Here is a 17897-nt window from a genome sequence, read left to right on the forward strand (position 1 = left end):
ATCCAAAAATGACTGGAAAATTATGCTAAAACTGTGGTTTTGTAGTAGTTCTGCTAAATTAGGCATTCAGCTCACTTGCTATTTTTGACCACTAAAGTGTCCAATTATCTTTTTTAATGACTAAAAATATTTTTGTGTGAAACTAAAATTTGAATGTTTTTCCATTGGGTTGCAATAATATCGTTTTCTTACTTTCTATATTTTGTCCGCAATATTTTTGCCCAAAATTTTTTGACACCATGTTTTCGGCAATGTTCAACGCAATCAACAAAACAAAATCCTTCCACCGAATTCTTTTCTTGAAAGCGGTGAGACCATTTGAAAATGCTTTTTGGATATTAAACGTACAATTTTCTCAAAGAAAACAAAGTCGATTTTACACTGCCTGAAACAAAATGGCTAAAATTCAGAAAAATTCTTTAGTGGGTAAAACAATTAAGTCATGTTGGTGGTGTAAGCATTGCACAATAAACAAACAATAAAAAAAACATACCATAACAATGTTTGTGCATTACAGTTATATTAAATTGGCCTTTCACAAAAACAAGTTCATTGTCGAAATTCGAGCACACATCAAAAACTGGTTCTCACCTCGTTGAAACATACCTGATTCCATGTCGTCCTTATCCATGATAGTGACCTACTCAGTAACATGTACACTTTGTGCTGCAAAGGGACAAAAGCGACACTTTCTGATCATCTTGGTTATCTTGTAACTCATTACTTAGCGTTACCATGTCAACACAAGCCTTCTTTGCGGTGAATGGTTTGTAAATTACCATCCACTCTTTTCAGTCAGCCTCGGGCGTCAATCTAAAATCTTGAAGGAAAAAAAAATGTAGCCAACATAAAGACAACACAACGGCTTACCTGTCTGTAGTGATTGTATTGATTCCTTTCGCATTACCATGGCATTATGGAAAGCATTGTTGACATGCTGTTTGGCGCACACTTCCCTACTTCTGCTCCACTCAAACAATAATGATATAACATATCCACACCCAAGTTACTCCCAGGTGTGTCCTGCATCACATGGCATAATCCCTGTTCACCTTATACCTGGGAATATAGCAACTAAAGAGAGTATTATTGCTTTCAAACTGCTTTATAAATGTGCATAAATTAGAGGAGAAATTGGAGAGGTCAATGAAAAATAGGATTTCTTGGGAATAAAATGTAATATGATGACAGTGTGTTTATGGGAGTGTTCCACACCTGCCGTGGTTCAGAAAACATTGAACAGGATCGGTTTACAGGGTGAAGAATACAAAGCTTTGCATAATGGGGTTGAGTCAGAGGCAGTTGTTTGTGTGCAATTGTGCCTTAAAATAAAATCAAATAATTTGTAAAAGTGAATGCATAAGGGGAAAAAAGATATTTTATTGTTGGGGGGTGTTTGAAAGAGTATTTATAAGAAACATTTTGTTTTTGAAGATTACATGAGTTTACCAAAAAGTGATCTCAATAGTCATCTATTGTTATTCTGGGAAATATTCTATTCCTTAAAAATAAAACACATACTAAATTTGTTTTGGGGGTTAAAAAACCCTCATCAAAATTCAAAAGATATTTTTACTTTACTATATTTTTAGGGTACAAAGAATTATAACATAGGGGAATATTGTTTTTTCTTACACAGTTGACTAATATGTCATTTGGCATTGACTTATTCTACTCAATCAATCGGTCAAGTTGTAAAACTACCTCATTTTTATGTTTCTGTCTTTAAAAAACACCACAAAATGTGATGAATAATATTGCACTGACCACACATCCATCATAAAATGAATATAAATCAAAGTAGCATTTGAAGGAACCTCATCCTGTAGCAAAAAACAGAAAGATTTTGCAGTGTTATGTTAGTCTGGCACCTGCTGGCGTTTATTTAATATTACATTATGAAAACCAACGATTTGTCAACGCTGTTGCTGAGATTCCAATTCAAAATATGATTTAAAATACACCCTCTGTAATCTTACCTGTAAGAATCTCCACGGTGACTTTTTATTACATTGGGGAAAACATGAAATAATAGCAACAAGCTCAAAGTATATCTATCATGAAGTACAGTCCTACACTACAGCAATCAACAAGTAACAAATGTATTTGTTTATTTTGCTTTTTAAACAACTCTTCTAATGGACACAATCAATTTGAGCAAGCAAATGACCTCATCTTTTTTTCTTTTTGTACAACTATGGCCATCAATAACTAAGTGCCCGTAACATTAATGCTACAATGGGATGCCAAATGGCATATGTCCTAAATAATTGTGTTTATAAAATTAAGAAAAATAATCAAAATTGATGCACAAATGAAAGGCTAAAATGAAAATATGAGATTAGATGTGTTTTTTTTTAAATAGGATATGTACGCTATAACTTTGAATACTATTCCATCTTTTACTATAAACCCACAACCAAAAACAATGCGACAGTTAAGGAATATCATTTAAGATGTGCTGGAAATGAATTAGAAAATTTCTCCATTTTTTTCCTCCAGGATTCTCATTTCTCTGACTTTAAATTGAAAAAGGAAAATTCTAACTTTAAGTCCCTGATGGTATGGTGCATGGGTGGTAAACAAGTTAGACTAAAAGAGCAAAAATTTTAATCAGAGTCGAAGAGCCACACTACGCAGTCACCTGTGGAGATGATTGGCGGTCCCTTAGGTCAGAAGAAGCATACATTTCCACCAAATTAGTTGTTAAATATGCACTGCTTAAAGAAAGATGGTGGTGAGTCTTAAAACCACCCATGAAAGAAGTGTCTCACCAAGTTATTCTCTTATAGATGTATTTTTTTTTTGACATCACGGCGAGTGAACTACGGATGAAAAGTAGCTTTTATTCTGGCTTTTTAACCATGTGCATGCAATTGTTTAATGAAATTAAATTGACCTCTTGAAAATGAATTCAACCAAAGACAAAAAACACATTGGCTTCTCCTGACGGTGTTCTGGTCACAAATTAATATTGTGTTAAAATGATTTAAGACTGAATTTTTAAGTCTTTTAAATCAAGTTGACATTTTTGTGCAGTTTGAATCATTAACGCATTGGCTGCTATTGACAATTCATTTTGACTTTTCTATTCGTCAATGGCATTGAATGACATAAAATTAGACCAAGAAGAATTTATGATTTAAATATCACTTCACTGCGCTCCAATAAAAAATGGTTAGGTAACAAAAGGCATGTCATGGTATGCTTTATGAACATTTTTTGTTTAATGTACATATAAAACAACACCATATAAAACAGCACAATTTCCAGGAACAATGCTTTCAGTATTTACATCACGATTTCCACCAAAGACGAAGAAAAATTATGCAATCATTTGTAATGCACAACTTGTTTCAAAGCACTTTCTACTCTACTGTTATACAGCAGAGGGTAGCAGAGGCATACTAGAATGCTTGAAGTCAAATTATGGGAAACTCCAGATGGGGAGATGTGCCTCGAGGATTAAGCCTCTCTCACATTCAATTAAGTGTATAAAGTTAACTAATGGGCCCATTAATATTCAATTTTCTTTGATTAAAAGCTGGAACCCTGGACACTTAGTGGTTGCGTCTCACATTGATTCACATCTGGAGTTGCAAGATTCAAGAAGGAATGGGAATATATCTGTTTTTTAATTAAACACATTTAAGATTTGTCTCGCCTCAAGTGTTTAATCTTATATGTTAAATATGAATAGAAAGTGTTATTACTGTAGAACACTGTGGGAGAGTGTAATTAAAAACACCCCAGTTTTGAATAGTTCATACCTGTCAACCTCTGCCGATAACTGCCCTTATAAATGATTATGATTCCCCTTACAAACCCCCAAAAAAACCTTACAAACACCGTACGACTCGTACGAGTCGTACGGTGTTTGTAAGGTTTTTGGGGGGTTTGTAAGGGGAATCATAATCATTTATAAGGGCAGTTATCGGCAGAGGTTGACAGGTATGATAGTTCTACAGTGAAAGAGCAAATATAATGTTTCTCCTAAATATTGGGGACCTTTAATACAGGAGAGAAAAGGATGGGCCAAATTTGACATTTTTAGATCAACCAACCTGATTTGAATTGTCAAGTTTTGATGGAAAATTGCTGTATTATCCAGACTATAAATCAGTCTTGTTTGGCAGGACCTGCTGCTAATTTTCAAGTGTGACTTGTGGTTTTTTTCCACTCTCTCTGACCACCGACAACCTGTTTTTATTTTTTATTTTGGGGGGGGCTATAGTTATCTGAAAAAAAAACCTATTATTTTAACAGATGACTATTCAGCCCATTGTTATCTATTTGACTTTTGTTACTTTGATGTGTTTTGTTCTTGGTTCTGATCAAATAAAAAATGTGACTTTTACATGTTCATTATGCATTGTTTGGATGGTGCGACTTATAGTCCAAAAAATAAGGTCCTTTTTTTTTTTTTTACAAAATGCCATTTGAACAAGGGTGTCCAGACTTTATATATCCACAGTTTGACCTTCATGCTGTAAATCAATTGCCATTTATTCCCATGGAAAGGCTCCAATTCGGATAGTCCTCAGCTAAACTTTCAATAGATCTGTCCCTGGAAGAGTTCCAGCCATTTTCTCTTGCAACTCCATTCCTATCCAAACAAGATTACGGCCCACTGAGCTCCCGTTCATCTTTTTATCGCAACACTTTGTTCAAATGTGTAAGGTCATTCACTTTCTCAGGGAGTGTGATTAGGATGAGGAAGAAAGAATTCAAATGCACGAGACAGTTTGACTACTTCAGATGAAAGTACCGGTAATATTTGAAGGAGTTGTAAAACGTGACAACAGTTCCGCAAAAAGAATGTTGAAGACTATGGTACATTTTGTGCAATATAGTACATTTTATCCACAAAAATTGCTAGTAGTACACCCAATATCTTCTTTAAATGGACCATTTTATAGCACAAGGCTTAGTGGTAAGTCTTAAAAATGAAAAAAATATAGTCTTAAATACCCTGATGCCATTTTTTAAAGGTTAACTTAAAAATTAGAGGATTTGTGCAAGAACCACTTATTTGCAAAGAAATCTCATTCCAAGACATTGTAGTAAATTTGACATATGAAAATAATTTGGCAAAATCTTGGCATTTAATGACCACATTTGGAATTTGGAAATACAAACTAATATGCACGTTTCTCTTCCCAAACATTAAACACTACTGTTGTGGTGTGTGAGGCGGACTGTAATTTTCCAAATTGCTTGTGCTCCCTTATGCTCCAAAAATATGGCAGTTGCGCTACAATGAAAACAACAGCTGCTATTAAAGTTGTAAAGGGTCATTATGTTCGTTCCATTGATCATGGAAAAAATAAAATCCATTTCCAAATGGATGGACGCCAGGTCAACAAAGACCAGGCGTCACAAATCCGGGTATAAAAAGTAAAGTCAGCTTGGAAATTCATATCTCTTTCAATGAGTCTTTTGGATTTTTCAGAATCCGAAAATATGCTCATCACGAATAAGTTTAGGAAAATTTTAAATATAGTCATTAACATAATAGGATGACTACATGTATAGTAGATCATGTTTAAAATTTGGCTTTCATCTAATTCCAGAAAAGAGCTGTTCGTTTGTGCACAATTACGAATTCATCATTTTAGTGTCCAGACATACATATGAATTACATTTAATGTAGAATGAATATTGCCTGAGAAGGCGTGCTAATTTACCACAAAACACTGATGTTCATTTTGGTGTTTTACGTATATTTATGGCCCATAAGTACTTCAAAAGAAAGAGTATATGGTACATTACAATTTACATGTACACATTCAGTTGACATCGCTAGGGAGGTCCTCATTGTATTTTTCTTTTCATAAACGGAGAAAAATCCTAAAATGGTAACATAGCAACAGCCTTTTTTTGAGTTAATTTTCACATGAACCACTTCTATTTCTCAAATTGAGTTATGTGCTTAAAACCCAAAGTGTTGCGTTCCTACAACATCAAAATGACTGTCCATACAGTATCTCAGAATGTCATCAATAAGCTAAAGGCAATACAAAAGTCAGAATATACTTGTATTAAAAACACTTCAATCCATCCATGCATTTTCTCTCTCCTAATCTCATTTCACTTGTGAATAAGACCCCGAAATCATTGAATTCCTACACTCGGGGAAGAAACTCATCTCTCATACACACTTAAAATGACTTTAACTCATTATTATTTTGTTTTTGTTTTTTTAGGCGTAAATACGACAGGACCGGAGTGAGAACAAATGACTTCTTTGCTCACCGTTAGCATCCTTGAAACGTCCCAGATCTCTAGAGCAGTCTTTGCTTGTCTTCAGTGTATAATGGAAGAGGTGCGGTCAAAAGTGGATGGATGATAAGTGTCCAATCCTGTCAGTGAAGGGACAATCTTAGCACGACAAAACTTGTTTCCATCCCCAGTTATAACAGAAAAGAACATGGAAAACATCTTGATCGAAAACTCATTTGTGACAATCTAGTAGGCTTATTAGGGTGTCATTCCTTCTCGTTAAACACATTCTCGTGAAAACATACTCGGCTGTAATGTTGACATCTTAATGGTTTCTCAAGTGGTAACAAGACAGAACGTGGAAAATCTAATGATCAACAGCTCGATCGCTAACATCTAGCGGGCTTATGAGAGTGTCATCATTATCATCCCTTGTTCAACGAAATTCTCAAATAAACAAAACTGGGATGTATCGTTGACATCTTAATAGTTCCTCATGAGTCAAATCTGTTTTTCTCGGCATTGCGTTAAATGCTAAAAGCACAAAGAGCAACTGATAATTGTTTTTGACATTTAAAAACAGTGTTTGAGAAAGAACACTATGCAATTAAGCATGTGAAGGGAAGTTGTGTCTGCTCAATGTTCACACCTTAAACGGCCTCAAGTGAGGGAGCCATCCTTCGTGCATCCTAATTTCCTGTCGGGATGAGAAAAAGGAAAAAAACACAATAGCTAAAGCTCTCAAATCATCTTCATGTTGAACTTGCGGGCGCCGCCCTGCCCTCCGCTGGCCGCCGGCCCGTCCACCTTTCGGAAAGAATATTCGACGGAGAAATTGTTTTTGTGCTGTCCCCTACCACGACTCCAGACAAAAAGCAGAATGAAACAGAAGAGAACCACGCCCAGGAACATGATGCAGCCCATCGCTGTGGAGATGAGGATGGTCTTCAGGTCCAGAGTGAACTTGAGAAAAACTCTGGTGTCATTCAGGTTGGTGTCGTTAAGGTCCCCCGTGTAGTAAGTGCGGTTGGCCATGAGCGCGGCATCGAGGGGAAGCCCGCTGACGGTGAGCGTGGCAAAGTATGTGTCATTCCCTCCCGCGTTACTAGCAATGCAGATATAGGTTCCCGTGTCTATCACCTGCGCGTACCTTATTTCTAAGGTGCCTTCCTTTAAGACCGTCAAGCGGCCGTTGCTCTTTGTTGTGATCCGCCGTCGCTGCGGCGATATCCAGAAGATCGCCGGCTTGGGCTCACCCTCGGCCCTGCAAATAAACGACACCACCTGGCCCTCGCGAGCTGATATCTGCTGCAGTTTCCTGTTGCGGATTTTGGGCTTCTGGCAGGTGAAGTGGTCAAAAAGGGCCGAATCCGAGAAGGCACCCAAAGCCCGTCCCTGCACTTCCACGGGCGTCATGCACACCGGGGAGGCGCCGTCGAAATTTAGCGTCTTCCTGCGTTGAAGGATCCAAAGCAAGCGGCAGTCACAAGCCAGGGGGTTTCCGTCCAAACGGAGCGTCTCCAGAGTGTTGACCGACTGGAAGGCTCCTTCCTCCAGAGTCAACAAGTTGTTGGCGGAGAGGTTAAGCAGGCGGATCTGTCTGAGACCCCCTAGGGCGTAAGGTTGCACTGTTGCCAGCTTGCTGTTGACCAGGTGGAGCTCCTTCAGTCGAAGCAGGTCTCGCAGCGACCAGGACTCCAGGACCGAAATCGGGTTGAAGGATAAGTTGAGGCTGGTGAGATGGGAGAGGCTGCGTAGGGCGGAGGTGGGAACAGAGGTGATGTTGGTGTGTGTGATGGACAGCCAGGATAAATTGAGACCCTGCAGACTGTGGGGGGTAATGTATTCCAAATAGGGCCAGTGATCGATCTCCAGGCCCTTCAGATTTCCCAGTTTGCGGAAGTTCTGGTCCTCTAGCGTGGAAATGCTAAGATGGCGGAGCCGCAGGGTCACCAGGTTGTGAAGATACGACAAGGACTGACTGGACACAGAAGTCAGGTTGCACCTCTCGATGGTCAGATCCCTTAGCCCCACCAGACCCAAAAAGGCTTTGTTTGAGATATACACCAGATCGTTGTCTCCGACTTCCAGGTTTCGAAGACTCTTAAGGTCTTGGAAAGTAAAGTCCAAAAGAATAACAAGATTGTTCCCGCTGAGGTCCAAGGAAGTGAGATTAGAAAGGTGGGAGAAAGCCCCCATGGGGATCAGTTTTAACTGGTTACCCCTTAGTGAAAGCGACTTGAGGCTCTGCAAATTGGAAAAAGCATTTGGTTCCAGCACGCTGATCATGTTCTCACTGAGATCCAGCTTCTCCACGTGAGGAAAGGTAAGGAGGTCACCGTGCTCCACCCAGCGGAGCTTATTCTCACTCAGGTCCAGGACCCTGGTGTCCGACGGGATACCGTCGGGCAGGGCAGACAGGCGCTTACCATGGCAGGAGACACTTTTTAACTTGCTGATGCAGTCGCACCGCTGAGGACATACTTGACCACGGGTAGGCCACGCAGTGATGATCACCAGAAGAATAAAGAATGGCAAAGGCCAACCCACATCCTGGCTGAAGCAGACCCCCATGACACACCTGCTTTCTCACTGGGCTACAACCACTGGGCCAGACACCTGGGAAGACAAAATTGATGGGAAATGATTTGTTAGCAAAGTGGGAAAATGATGCAGGACAAGTTTTTGTTGAATTCTTTGTCCATATTTTGGCACCCAAGACATTACCATATCAAAACGATCAAAACAATATCTCCCGCTTTGATACTCACCAAACCTAAATACCACAAAAGTGCGAAGTCAACCGTTTACTCCGTGTAAATAGCTGAAAGGTAAAAGGCCGCTGATCAAAGCACACAGTGTATCCCAGAGATACAAAAAACTTTTTATTTCCATTAGATGCCATATTTCTGTTCACACATCTCTTTCTATGTATACAAGGAGACATTTCGAGAAAGATCTGATCAAACACATCGACTCTGCCTCCGAGTCGAGGAACAAAAACGTAAAATAAATTCTTGAAACAAGCAGATGAGTTTGACATGATGCAGCAGACAGGAGAGCATATTTTACAGGCGTTTAAAATGATCACCTGCTCTCGCTTTAGACGGCTTAATATCGCTGTTAACATCCTCCACCCCGGGCACTAATTTGCAATTCATCCTGACTACGGGATGAATATTAGGCAGCCTGGAATAAAAATAAGTGACTGAGAATACAAGCAGAGCTGTCTGATAAAGGGGCAGTGGGGGGCAAAAAGAGAATGGCGTCTGGCAAAGGCATTGAAGGAACACCACTGGATTGTTTCTATGGAAGCCACTGCTTTTTGCCTAATTTTTTTCTCCCCAAAATTCATTCTAAAACATGTGAAAGAGACTCGCCTGCTTTATTAAATCCCATTTTTCCACACAAGAGGAAGGCTGGTCAGAGATTGCCCAGGGCACAGTACAGAGGACAGAGGGCTGACACATTAGGTTACATCAGCGGTCACTCAAATGCTGGTGACAGAGTGACTGAAACGGAGGCATGCTTTTGCTTAGTATGTCGCTACTTGGTCAAATGGAGGAGGGAGTGCTATATTAGAAATTTATCCAAATCTCAAAATCTGAGAAAAACGCATGGTTTTGCTTTGGATGTCACTAGTTGGTCGAATGGAGTATGTATTTCCGGACTATAATCTGTATTTTTTTTCATAGTTTGGCCCAGCCTGCACCTCCTATATTTCACTCTGATAACAGATTGTTATGTTGTGTTTTTAGGCTATAGTTATCAAAAAATGTTAATATGTTACATTAATGGGTGCCTATTTTCTCTGTTGTCCTCTATTTTACTCTTACTTTAATGTGTAATGTTTCTTCTTGGTTCTTCTTCTATTCCAATGCGACATATTTTTAAAGGGTAATTAAAGTAAGATTTTGTTTTTACATTAATTAGGCAATTAAAACTATATAAATTCGCAATTAGTTGATTTGGTGATGATGAACATACTCAAAAAAAGAGCAGCCGTGGTCAGACATTGGCATTAGTGAGCATGCTTGGTACAAAAAAGATTTAGTATCTGATTTTGATAGAGTAGTTGTTAGTAGCCCTTCTTTGCATGAGTTGGCTTCTCATTAGATTTATTACCTATGATATTTTTTCAATATTTGCATGCGGGCAATTATTTCTGCCTCATCTGACCTTTGCTTTGACGTGAACGTCAGGCTGATATTTGTTTTGGAGAGAAATCTCGGCGATGCAATCAGAATATGACATTCACGTGCCGGTAATAATGTGATGAACTTTGAAAGTACCGTCATTATACATCTCTGAAAATGAAAAATCAATAACCACAATACTATCCCAGTCATCCTTTGACTACTGCTCCAAATTTTTACAATCAATTTTTTTCAAGCACATCTGATAGCAATCACTTACCGATATGAGAAACCATAAAGAATAAACAATACTGAGTCAAGCACTGGGTATGCCCTCAAAACCTTTCAGCATTGCACCCAATAATCAAGAACTTGCCACTGCATATGTTTGAATAAGCAAGCTTCAAATCACATTTAAAATATTAATCTTATGTCTTTGAAAAATATTAAACACAAAGTTCACTCCTGGAAAATTATATATAGGAGTGGACAGTTATGACTTACTACGTTGTCATGGCAACATGCTCATGTGTGCTTCTTCAACGTGAGGCCACACACTTGACACGACATTAAAAATGAAAACACAACGCTAACACACTCAACTCCAGACACTCCAAACTATGTCTCACACATTCACTCTTGCACACTCCACACCTAATTATACAAACTCCCCACACACAACACATATTTAGAAAGCTTACACTTCAACCCCCCATACACACACCATTTACCCCCGTAAAACTCACCCCAGCCACCCCACACACTCCCACACTTCACTAACTCACAAACAAGTGCCCTCCACATAAACACTCATACACTAAACACAGCACAATTTTTTAACGCTACACATTTTTACACTCATTACTCCAAGTCTCCCTTTTTAATCATCTCTCCCTCTATTTTCCTTTTAAACACACCATTATATTCACCGCTATCTAAAAAACCAAATCCACACACAAATAGCCCTGGTGCATCTGTGTTGTTTCCCCCTGAAAATCTTGTCCGCCGACCACCTGCCAGCCCAGCTGCTATTCATTTGCTCTTCACAGATTTTTCTATTTTTCTTCTTCTATACGAATATCTTTCTGCTGTCGTTACCATCGTGTTTGCCAAACGGCTTTAAGGTGCAGAGGCGAGGACTTTAAGAGCTTCTGTCCCCAGTGCGTTTAGGACGATTTACCTGCACTACCGTATAGTATTTGTGCAAGCAAAAACAGCAGCGATGACTCTACACACGATTTCAAGGGGTATTATGGGACTTAAACTGAATTACCTTCAAGCTGTACCATATTAGGTGCACCCGCATCATTTTAATGAGTAGAAAACAAAGTTTGAACAAAGGAAATATAGGAGTAAAGTGATTTATTATTGTGAACGCCATTTGTTTTGGTGTAGAACAGGGGTGTCAGACTCGGGTTGGTTCGTTTTTTTTAAATAAATGGATTGAAAGAACTGGATTAAAAGCCCTGAATATTCCGTTTTTTTATAGATCTAAAACAATGTTTATTTTAGCTTTTTTTAAATATATTTTTTGATTTTACAAAATGCTTTTTGAACTAAAAACACAGAAAAAACTGGATTAAAAAATTACAATTATTGATTTAAAAGAGGGAAAATCAGGAAATTTAATATACATCTATACTCTTCATTTTAATTTGATCCTAAAACAGAAAGTCGGCACTCATGATTTACTTTCCCCGGCCACACAAAATGATGCAGCGGGCCAGATTTGGCCCCCGGGCCGCCACTTTGACACATGTGGTGTAGAACAAAGAGTACTAGTATAGGGCAAGGTGGAGAAGTGTAAACCACAAAACAGGAAATGGGTCTGTATCCTGACCAATCATAATGATAGTACTTATTAAAAACAGGAATATTCAATTCTCACTATAAAATTAATCTGCCGATAGGTAACAGACACAATATTAATGTTTATCATAAGTCCTTTAAAATGACAATGTTCCACAGTGTTTTGGTAATAAAATTATTTCATAACTGAATTTTTATCACTATAGCATACATTTGCATCATAATTGGTCATTTTATGTTGTTCCTTTCTTTCCTTTGGGAAAAAAAGACTTTCAACATGAGGAATTAAGAATTTCTCTCTGCCAAATAAGGATGGTTCTTCCTATAAAATCTATGCTTTTTCGCAGCTGATTCGTTTGGGAACTAAATAAATAAAGGCTCATTTAAAACAAAAATGGTGCCGCAAAACATGTAGACAGATAAGAGTGAATTCTATCTTACGAACAAATAAAAAATCCAAATATTTCTCTGTCTGCATAAAACCAACAATAATTCAAAAATGTGTCATTGATTGAAATTCTATTCATTCATCCCCCTACATATCTGTATAGTATCTCTCATTTCATGGATTTGATCTTATTATATTGCGAAGCTCCTTCTGGTGAAGTACCTCGTGTGTGTGTCCCAAACACCAATTAAAAACAAAAAGCTGCCTAATTGGGAAGCCATTGCAGGGTGTAATTATGCTGTAAATTTCAAGGCGAGTAAACCTTCAAAGTGTCCACCAGCATGTGCGTCCTTTTGACCGTCATACAAATTTGTCATTAACATGCAGCTTTCTCATCAGAGTTGACTTGTAGGTGATCATTAATGACACAATTAGGCTGTTTTTCCTTTACCATAAGGCATATATATTTATATTTAATGAAATTACAGGACATGAATTAACAACCATCCCAATGGAACCACATCCAGATGGTAAAATTGTCCCTTTTTTTAACCACGAGACATACGTTCAACACCTCACCATCATCCACCGAGGCGCGTGTAATAGGAGGGTACTTGCTTATGCAAAATAGGACACCTTCAGTGTCCTTGTACTGTTAATTAGCGTACACGCATGCTGGGGTAGTCAGTTTTGCAGTAGTATACTGTAGAAGTACACTGATGGGTATTAATGACACTATCGTCCTGCAGTTACGAACTGTAGATTCAAGTCACATAGTAAATAATAGATTGCCATCTTTGGCTTTTTTTGGAAGCCAAACATACACAAGAAAAAACAGAAAAATTCATTTTCTGAGACCCCGCCGAAACAATGTTACAGCTTCAAACACACATTAAATATTTATGTTATTTTAGGGGGTATATTATTGACTTTCTAACAGTGTGGACTTCTAAAAGAAAAAACTTAAGTTAAAGTTCCCACTTTTATTGGTTGCACACAATGCTTTATCTAACATCAATAGTGACAAAAACTTTGCACGTTTTCTTTTTTTGTTCCTCGTCATTTTAGTGCTTGATTTTGAAGAAGTGTTTTTTATTTTGTTTTATCATTCGTGTTACATTTGCACAATGCGAGAATTAGATAGTAGATTGGAAAGCACTTTGATTTGTGTCTAAAAATTGTCGAGAAATAGTTAATACAGTTGATGCACTGTATTTTTTTATATATTTGTACATGTTTTAATAAGCAAAAAGGGGAAATAAGGGAGAAATGATAATAATTATAATTTCAATTTCTTTCAACTTATATATATGGACATTATCTCACAGACAGCCTGGAGATGGGCTCTCTAAGTGGACCCTTGGCGGAATTGTTCAAAAGTGATATTGAAGATGAAAACCTGAATGGATTTGGTAGCAATGTGGAGTGCGAAGGCAAGTTTGGTAATCAAGTCGTTTCGACTAGAGTTAACTGAATAACAGTTACTGTTTTGCATTAATAGACGCATATCATATTTTATCAGTTTTATTCTTAAGACTGCAATGTATAATTGCCTTGTTCTTGCTTTCCTATGGAAAAAAATCACTCCAAAAACGCGACATATGAATGTTTTTTGTCTAGCTCGGTTATACACCCTCCCCCCAAAAATAATAAAACACTACGGTACCAAATTTGGATACCTGGGTAAACAGTAGAGCTTTTCTACTGAATCTAATGTGATTGTGGAAGTATAGCGAAGTCCTTGCACAAACACATTTTCCTCCCACGTTTACACCACGGAGTAAAATAAACTCATGGATTGGCATGTGATATTTGGCAAGAAAGTGTGTGGCGGTTGTTATAAGGTCTGATGAGAGTGCTAGGCTGTTAATGCTACTGCAGGTGCAAACGAAAAAGCAGATAAATGAGCAGGAAGCCTACTTGGGAGCGTGCGTGGGTGCCGGCGAGCAAAAAATAAAAGGTTTAGAGGCCGAGGCAACATGCTCTGGTGCTCTTCAAATGGCTGCTCTCGCACACCCACTCGTCATTACACTCGCGTAACTACTGTACAGTGTGAGTGTGTGCTGACGAATCCCCCAGAACAGGGCATTAGTCATTTACATAGAGGGTTGTTGTCATTTGTGTCTATCAATCTGTCTAGAGACATCCTACAGTCACTGACAGAATAGACCCAATACACAAATGTACATTATTACACACGGATGTCATTAGAAAGCAATATCTTACGCCTTCACCCCAGATTTGCACTAAGGGTGGAACGAGAAATGGATAGAGGTTATTGTGTGAACATGAGACACTCTTATTGTTTGCTTTTAAAGTTAATTTTGGTTTTGCTGTTCAGGCAAATTGGGAAGTTACACAAGGAGACTGGGGCAAGCTGGGAAATAACCCTCTTCTAAAGCCAAGAGGAGGTTATAGTTTATATCAATGGTTCTGAAACATTTTACAGCAACTATTGGCTCAAATAATTCACTCTCCAAGATCCCAAATGTTTTTTTCTCCTTATTCTCATCTCATCTCATTTTCTGAACCGCTTTATCCTCACTAGGGTCGCGGTGGGTGCTGGAGCATATCTCAGCTGCCTTTGGGCCAGAGGCGGGGGTGGCGGGGTGGGATTGGGGTTCCCCCTGAATTGGTGGCCAGCCAATCAGGTACACGGTCGATTGGTCGCCGGTCTTTTGGTCGCCCGGAAGGTAAGTGATAATTACCATTTAAATTGTTGCTCAAATTCCCTAAATACAAACTGCGAATTACTATTTAGTCATACTTAATGCCCTATTAATTATTAGGGTAAAGAAAAGCTCCAAATTTCCCGGACTTTTATTGTTTTTTCTTGGAGAACTTGTTAAGACCCTGACTGACGTTGCTTCTTAAAGGGACAACGCATGTACATACAAACTCTTATACACTCACACGTCGGCTCAGTGAAACTGCTCACTGCCATTGTTGGCTTTTATTGATGCGTAGACCGTGTTGTTTTATCTTGTTTTGTCGCCGGTCTTTTGGTCGTCGGTCTTTTGGTCGCCGGTCTTTTGGTCACCCATTGTCGCGGTCAGGGCGACCAAAAGACCGCGACCAAAAGACCGCGACCAAAAGACCGCGACCAAAAGACCGGCAACCAAAAGACAGCGACCAAAAGACCGGCGACCAAAAGACCGGCGACCAAAAGACCGGCGACCAAAAGACCGCGACCAAAAGACCGGCGACCAAAAGACAGCGACCAAAAGACCGGCGACCAATCAACCGCACACGAGCCAATCACAGGGAACAAGGAGACAGACAACCATTCACTCTCACATTCATATCTAGGGGCAATTTAGAGTACCCAATCAGCCTACCATGCATGTCCTTGGAGAGTGGGAGGAAACCGGAATGCCCGGAGAAAACCCACACAAGCCCGGGGAGAACATCATAATGCATCCTTAAAACAACAGACAGGAGTGAAACCACAGGACACCAATGAGTGACTGAAGACACGTCTTGACAATGAGTCATCAATCTTTAATTGGAGAAAACTGTTTCCGGCCCTGCGGAGCAAAACTCTCCCACCACCTCTTTAATAATTGAACATGTGGTGCGGTTGTGACCCATTAATGTACTCAACGGTGACGGAACAACTGCGATCAGGGGCCGGGTGCGATGAGTACGACCGGGAGATCAATGCCCATTTACCCAGCAAAAGCCACATAACCTCAATTGATTTATGTGTGTCAGTGTTTAAACTGTGATATCCACAGATCCCTAAACACGCTTTTATAGCTCTGTGCATCCACTTTCATGATTCTTAGCCCCTCCCCAACACCCCTTTACACCCACAAACCACAAGGCCTTGGTAGCAGCACCACACTAAGCTATGTTTTCTCCCTATTTATAGTACAGAGCTGGTTCTGACCAAGTAATTTTCCTCCATACATAATAATGGTTATCGACCATAACAGTAGGTTGTAACTCACTGGCTTCCACTGACCGCAATTGACGGCCAATCCATTTGATTTGGGAGTGGCGGGTAGCCAAGGATCACTTTCATCCATCCTATCCCGCCCTTTTTGGACGTCTATCACCATCATGGCCCTGAAACATGATCACTCATAGCCATTCCATTGGTTTCAGATGTATTCTGAGCCACTGCTATATTCTAATGAGACATATAAGAGACTAAAGAACAACTACTTTTCCGCAAATCCCTTTGCTTCAAGCAAAGTCACTGCGAGTTAACGAGGAGGCGAAGCAAAGCGAGGAAGAAACGTGAACCTCGACAGTGCTTCGCTGAGCGAGCGTCGAGCCAGCGTCATAATCATAACACACACTGACACAACTTGGCCTGCCTACAAGGATATATCCAACTCTTTGCACTCTTGTTGTTGTTCTACTAGTACATCAGTTGTAATCGTAGCACAATCTGACCTCACACACTGACTTTAATTAGCATCTCCCTTTGCAGCACTAATACACTACCACGCCCCATCAACTGAGGACTATTACATGGTCGGCGGACTTAATTGTCTTGGGAGTCTATATTTTAATACCCCCGCGGGGTTAGGTTTCAGTGAACTGACTAATAGTAATCAAATGTCCACAAATGAATCATTGGTAACAGTTGAAGCCAACTGTAGAAAAGTAAGGCTACTACTATTTTTAAAAGTATGAATAAAAGACCGATTGGGGACTTGCTCAAAAGATAATTCACTTTGCTGTTGTTCTTGATGTTGACACTAACTAAAATTGCTACTCCATCGTTATTCATGGGTGGATTGAAATGACATTTTGTACGGATATCTTGGGGATGCATTGATCTTCTAAGCCCGTTCATTTCACAGTTTAATAATTAATCATGACATATTAGCTTGAATGCATTCTGTCTGAGCTATCGTTGTCCATTCAGACTTGTGTCTTTTAAATGAGAGCATAAACAAATAAAAATTGAGGTTTGCCTGGAGTCATGTGACTACGCAGACTGGTGAAAGAGTCGTACACTATCAGGAAATTAGTCAAAGTCAAATAAATTTGCAGACAGAATCTGCAATAACGTAAAACTAGAATTTTTCCTCAACAAAAACACTCAAGTAAAAGTAATGTAGTATATGAATTGCTCTACGTCTTGACCAGGTAAAATCCAATTGTTGACAGTACCATGAAAGACATACACAGGCCTGCACGACCCTGACGGGCAGAGAGGCTGTACTGGGTGTACACACTGTCAACAACATCAACTCCAGCCTTCTCACTCTTTTCTTGTCCTTTCCTCACACTCAAGGTTGAGCATCCTAAGCCCGAGAGCAAGCTCTAATCCTTCTTGAAGCCTACAGGCGCTCACTGTCCTTTCTGGTTGGCTTTATTAACAG

At 39.3% G+C, this 17897-nt stretch overlaps 2 protein-coding genes across 3 annotated transcripts in view; both read right to left on the minus strand.

The window, feature by feature from the left end:
* atp8b3 (ATPase phospholipid transporting 8B3) overlaps positions 1-663 on the minus strand; it is a 14784-nt gene extending 14121 nt beyond the window's left edge. Inside the window, exon 1 of the mRNA XM_077606512.1 lies at positions 607-663. Within this exon, the coding sequence (XP_077462638.1) occupies positions 607-631 (25 nt within the window). The 5' untranslated portion in view covers positions 632-663. The remainder of the gene's footprint in view (positions 1-606) is intronic.
* Positions 664-5463: 4800 nt separating this feature from the next.
* Positions 5464-17897, minus strand: part of lingo3a (leucine rich repeat and Ig domain containing 3a) — a 47770-nt gene continuing 35336 nt past the window's right edge. The window contains exons 5-6 of one of the 2 annotated variants that reach the window (XR_013301207.1): positions 6872-8841; positions 5464-6362 (exon numbers count right to left, since the gene is read on the minus strand). Coding sequence is in view for 1 of the 2 variants with exons in the window: in XM_077606505.1 (XP_077462631.1) it covers positions 6964-8796 (1833 nt within the window). In the remaining variant the exon portion in view is untranslated. Of the gene's footprint in view, positions 8842-17897 lie in introns of both variants that reach the window. The other variant, XM_077606505.1, reaches the window with a different exon arrangement.

Source organism: Stigmatopora argus, chromosome 8 (assembly GCF_051989625.1).
Source record: "Stigmatopora argus isolate UIUO_Sarg chromosome 8, RoL_Sarg_1.0, whole genome shotgun sequence".
NCBI classification, from domain to species: domain Eukaryota; kingdom Metazoa; phylum Chordata; class Actinopteri; order Syngnathiformes; family Syngnathidae; genus Stigmatopora; species Stigmatopora argus.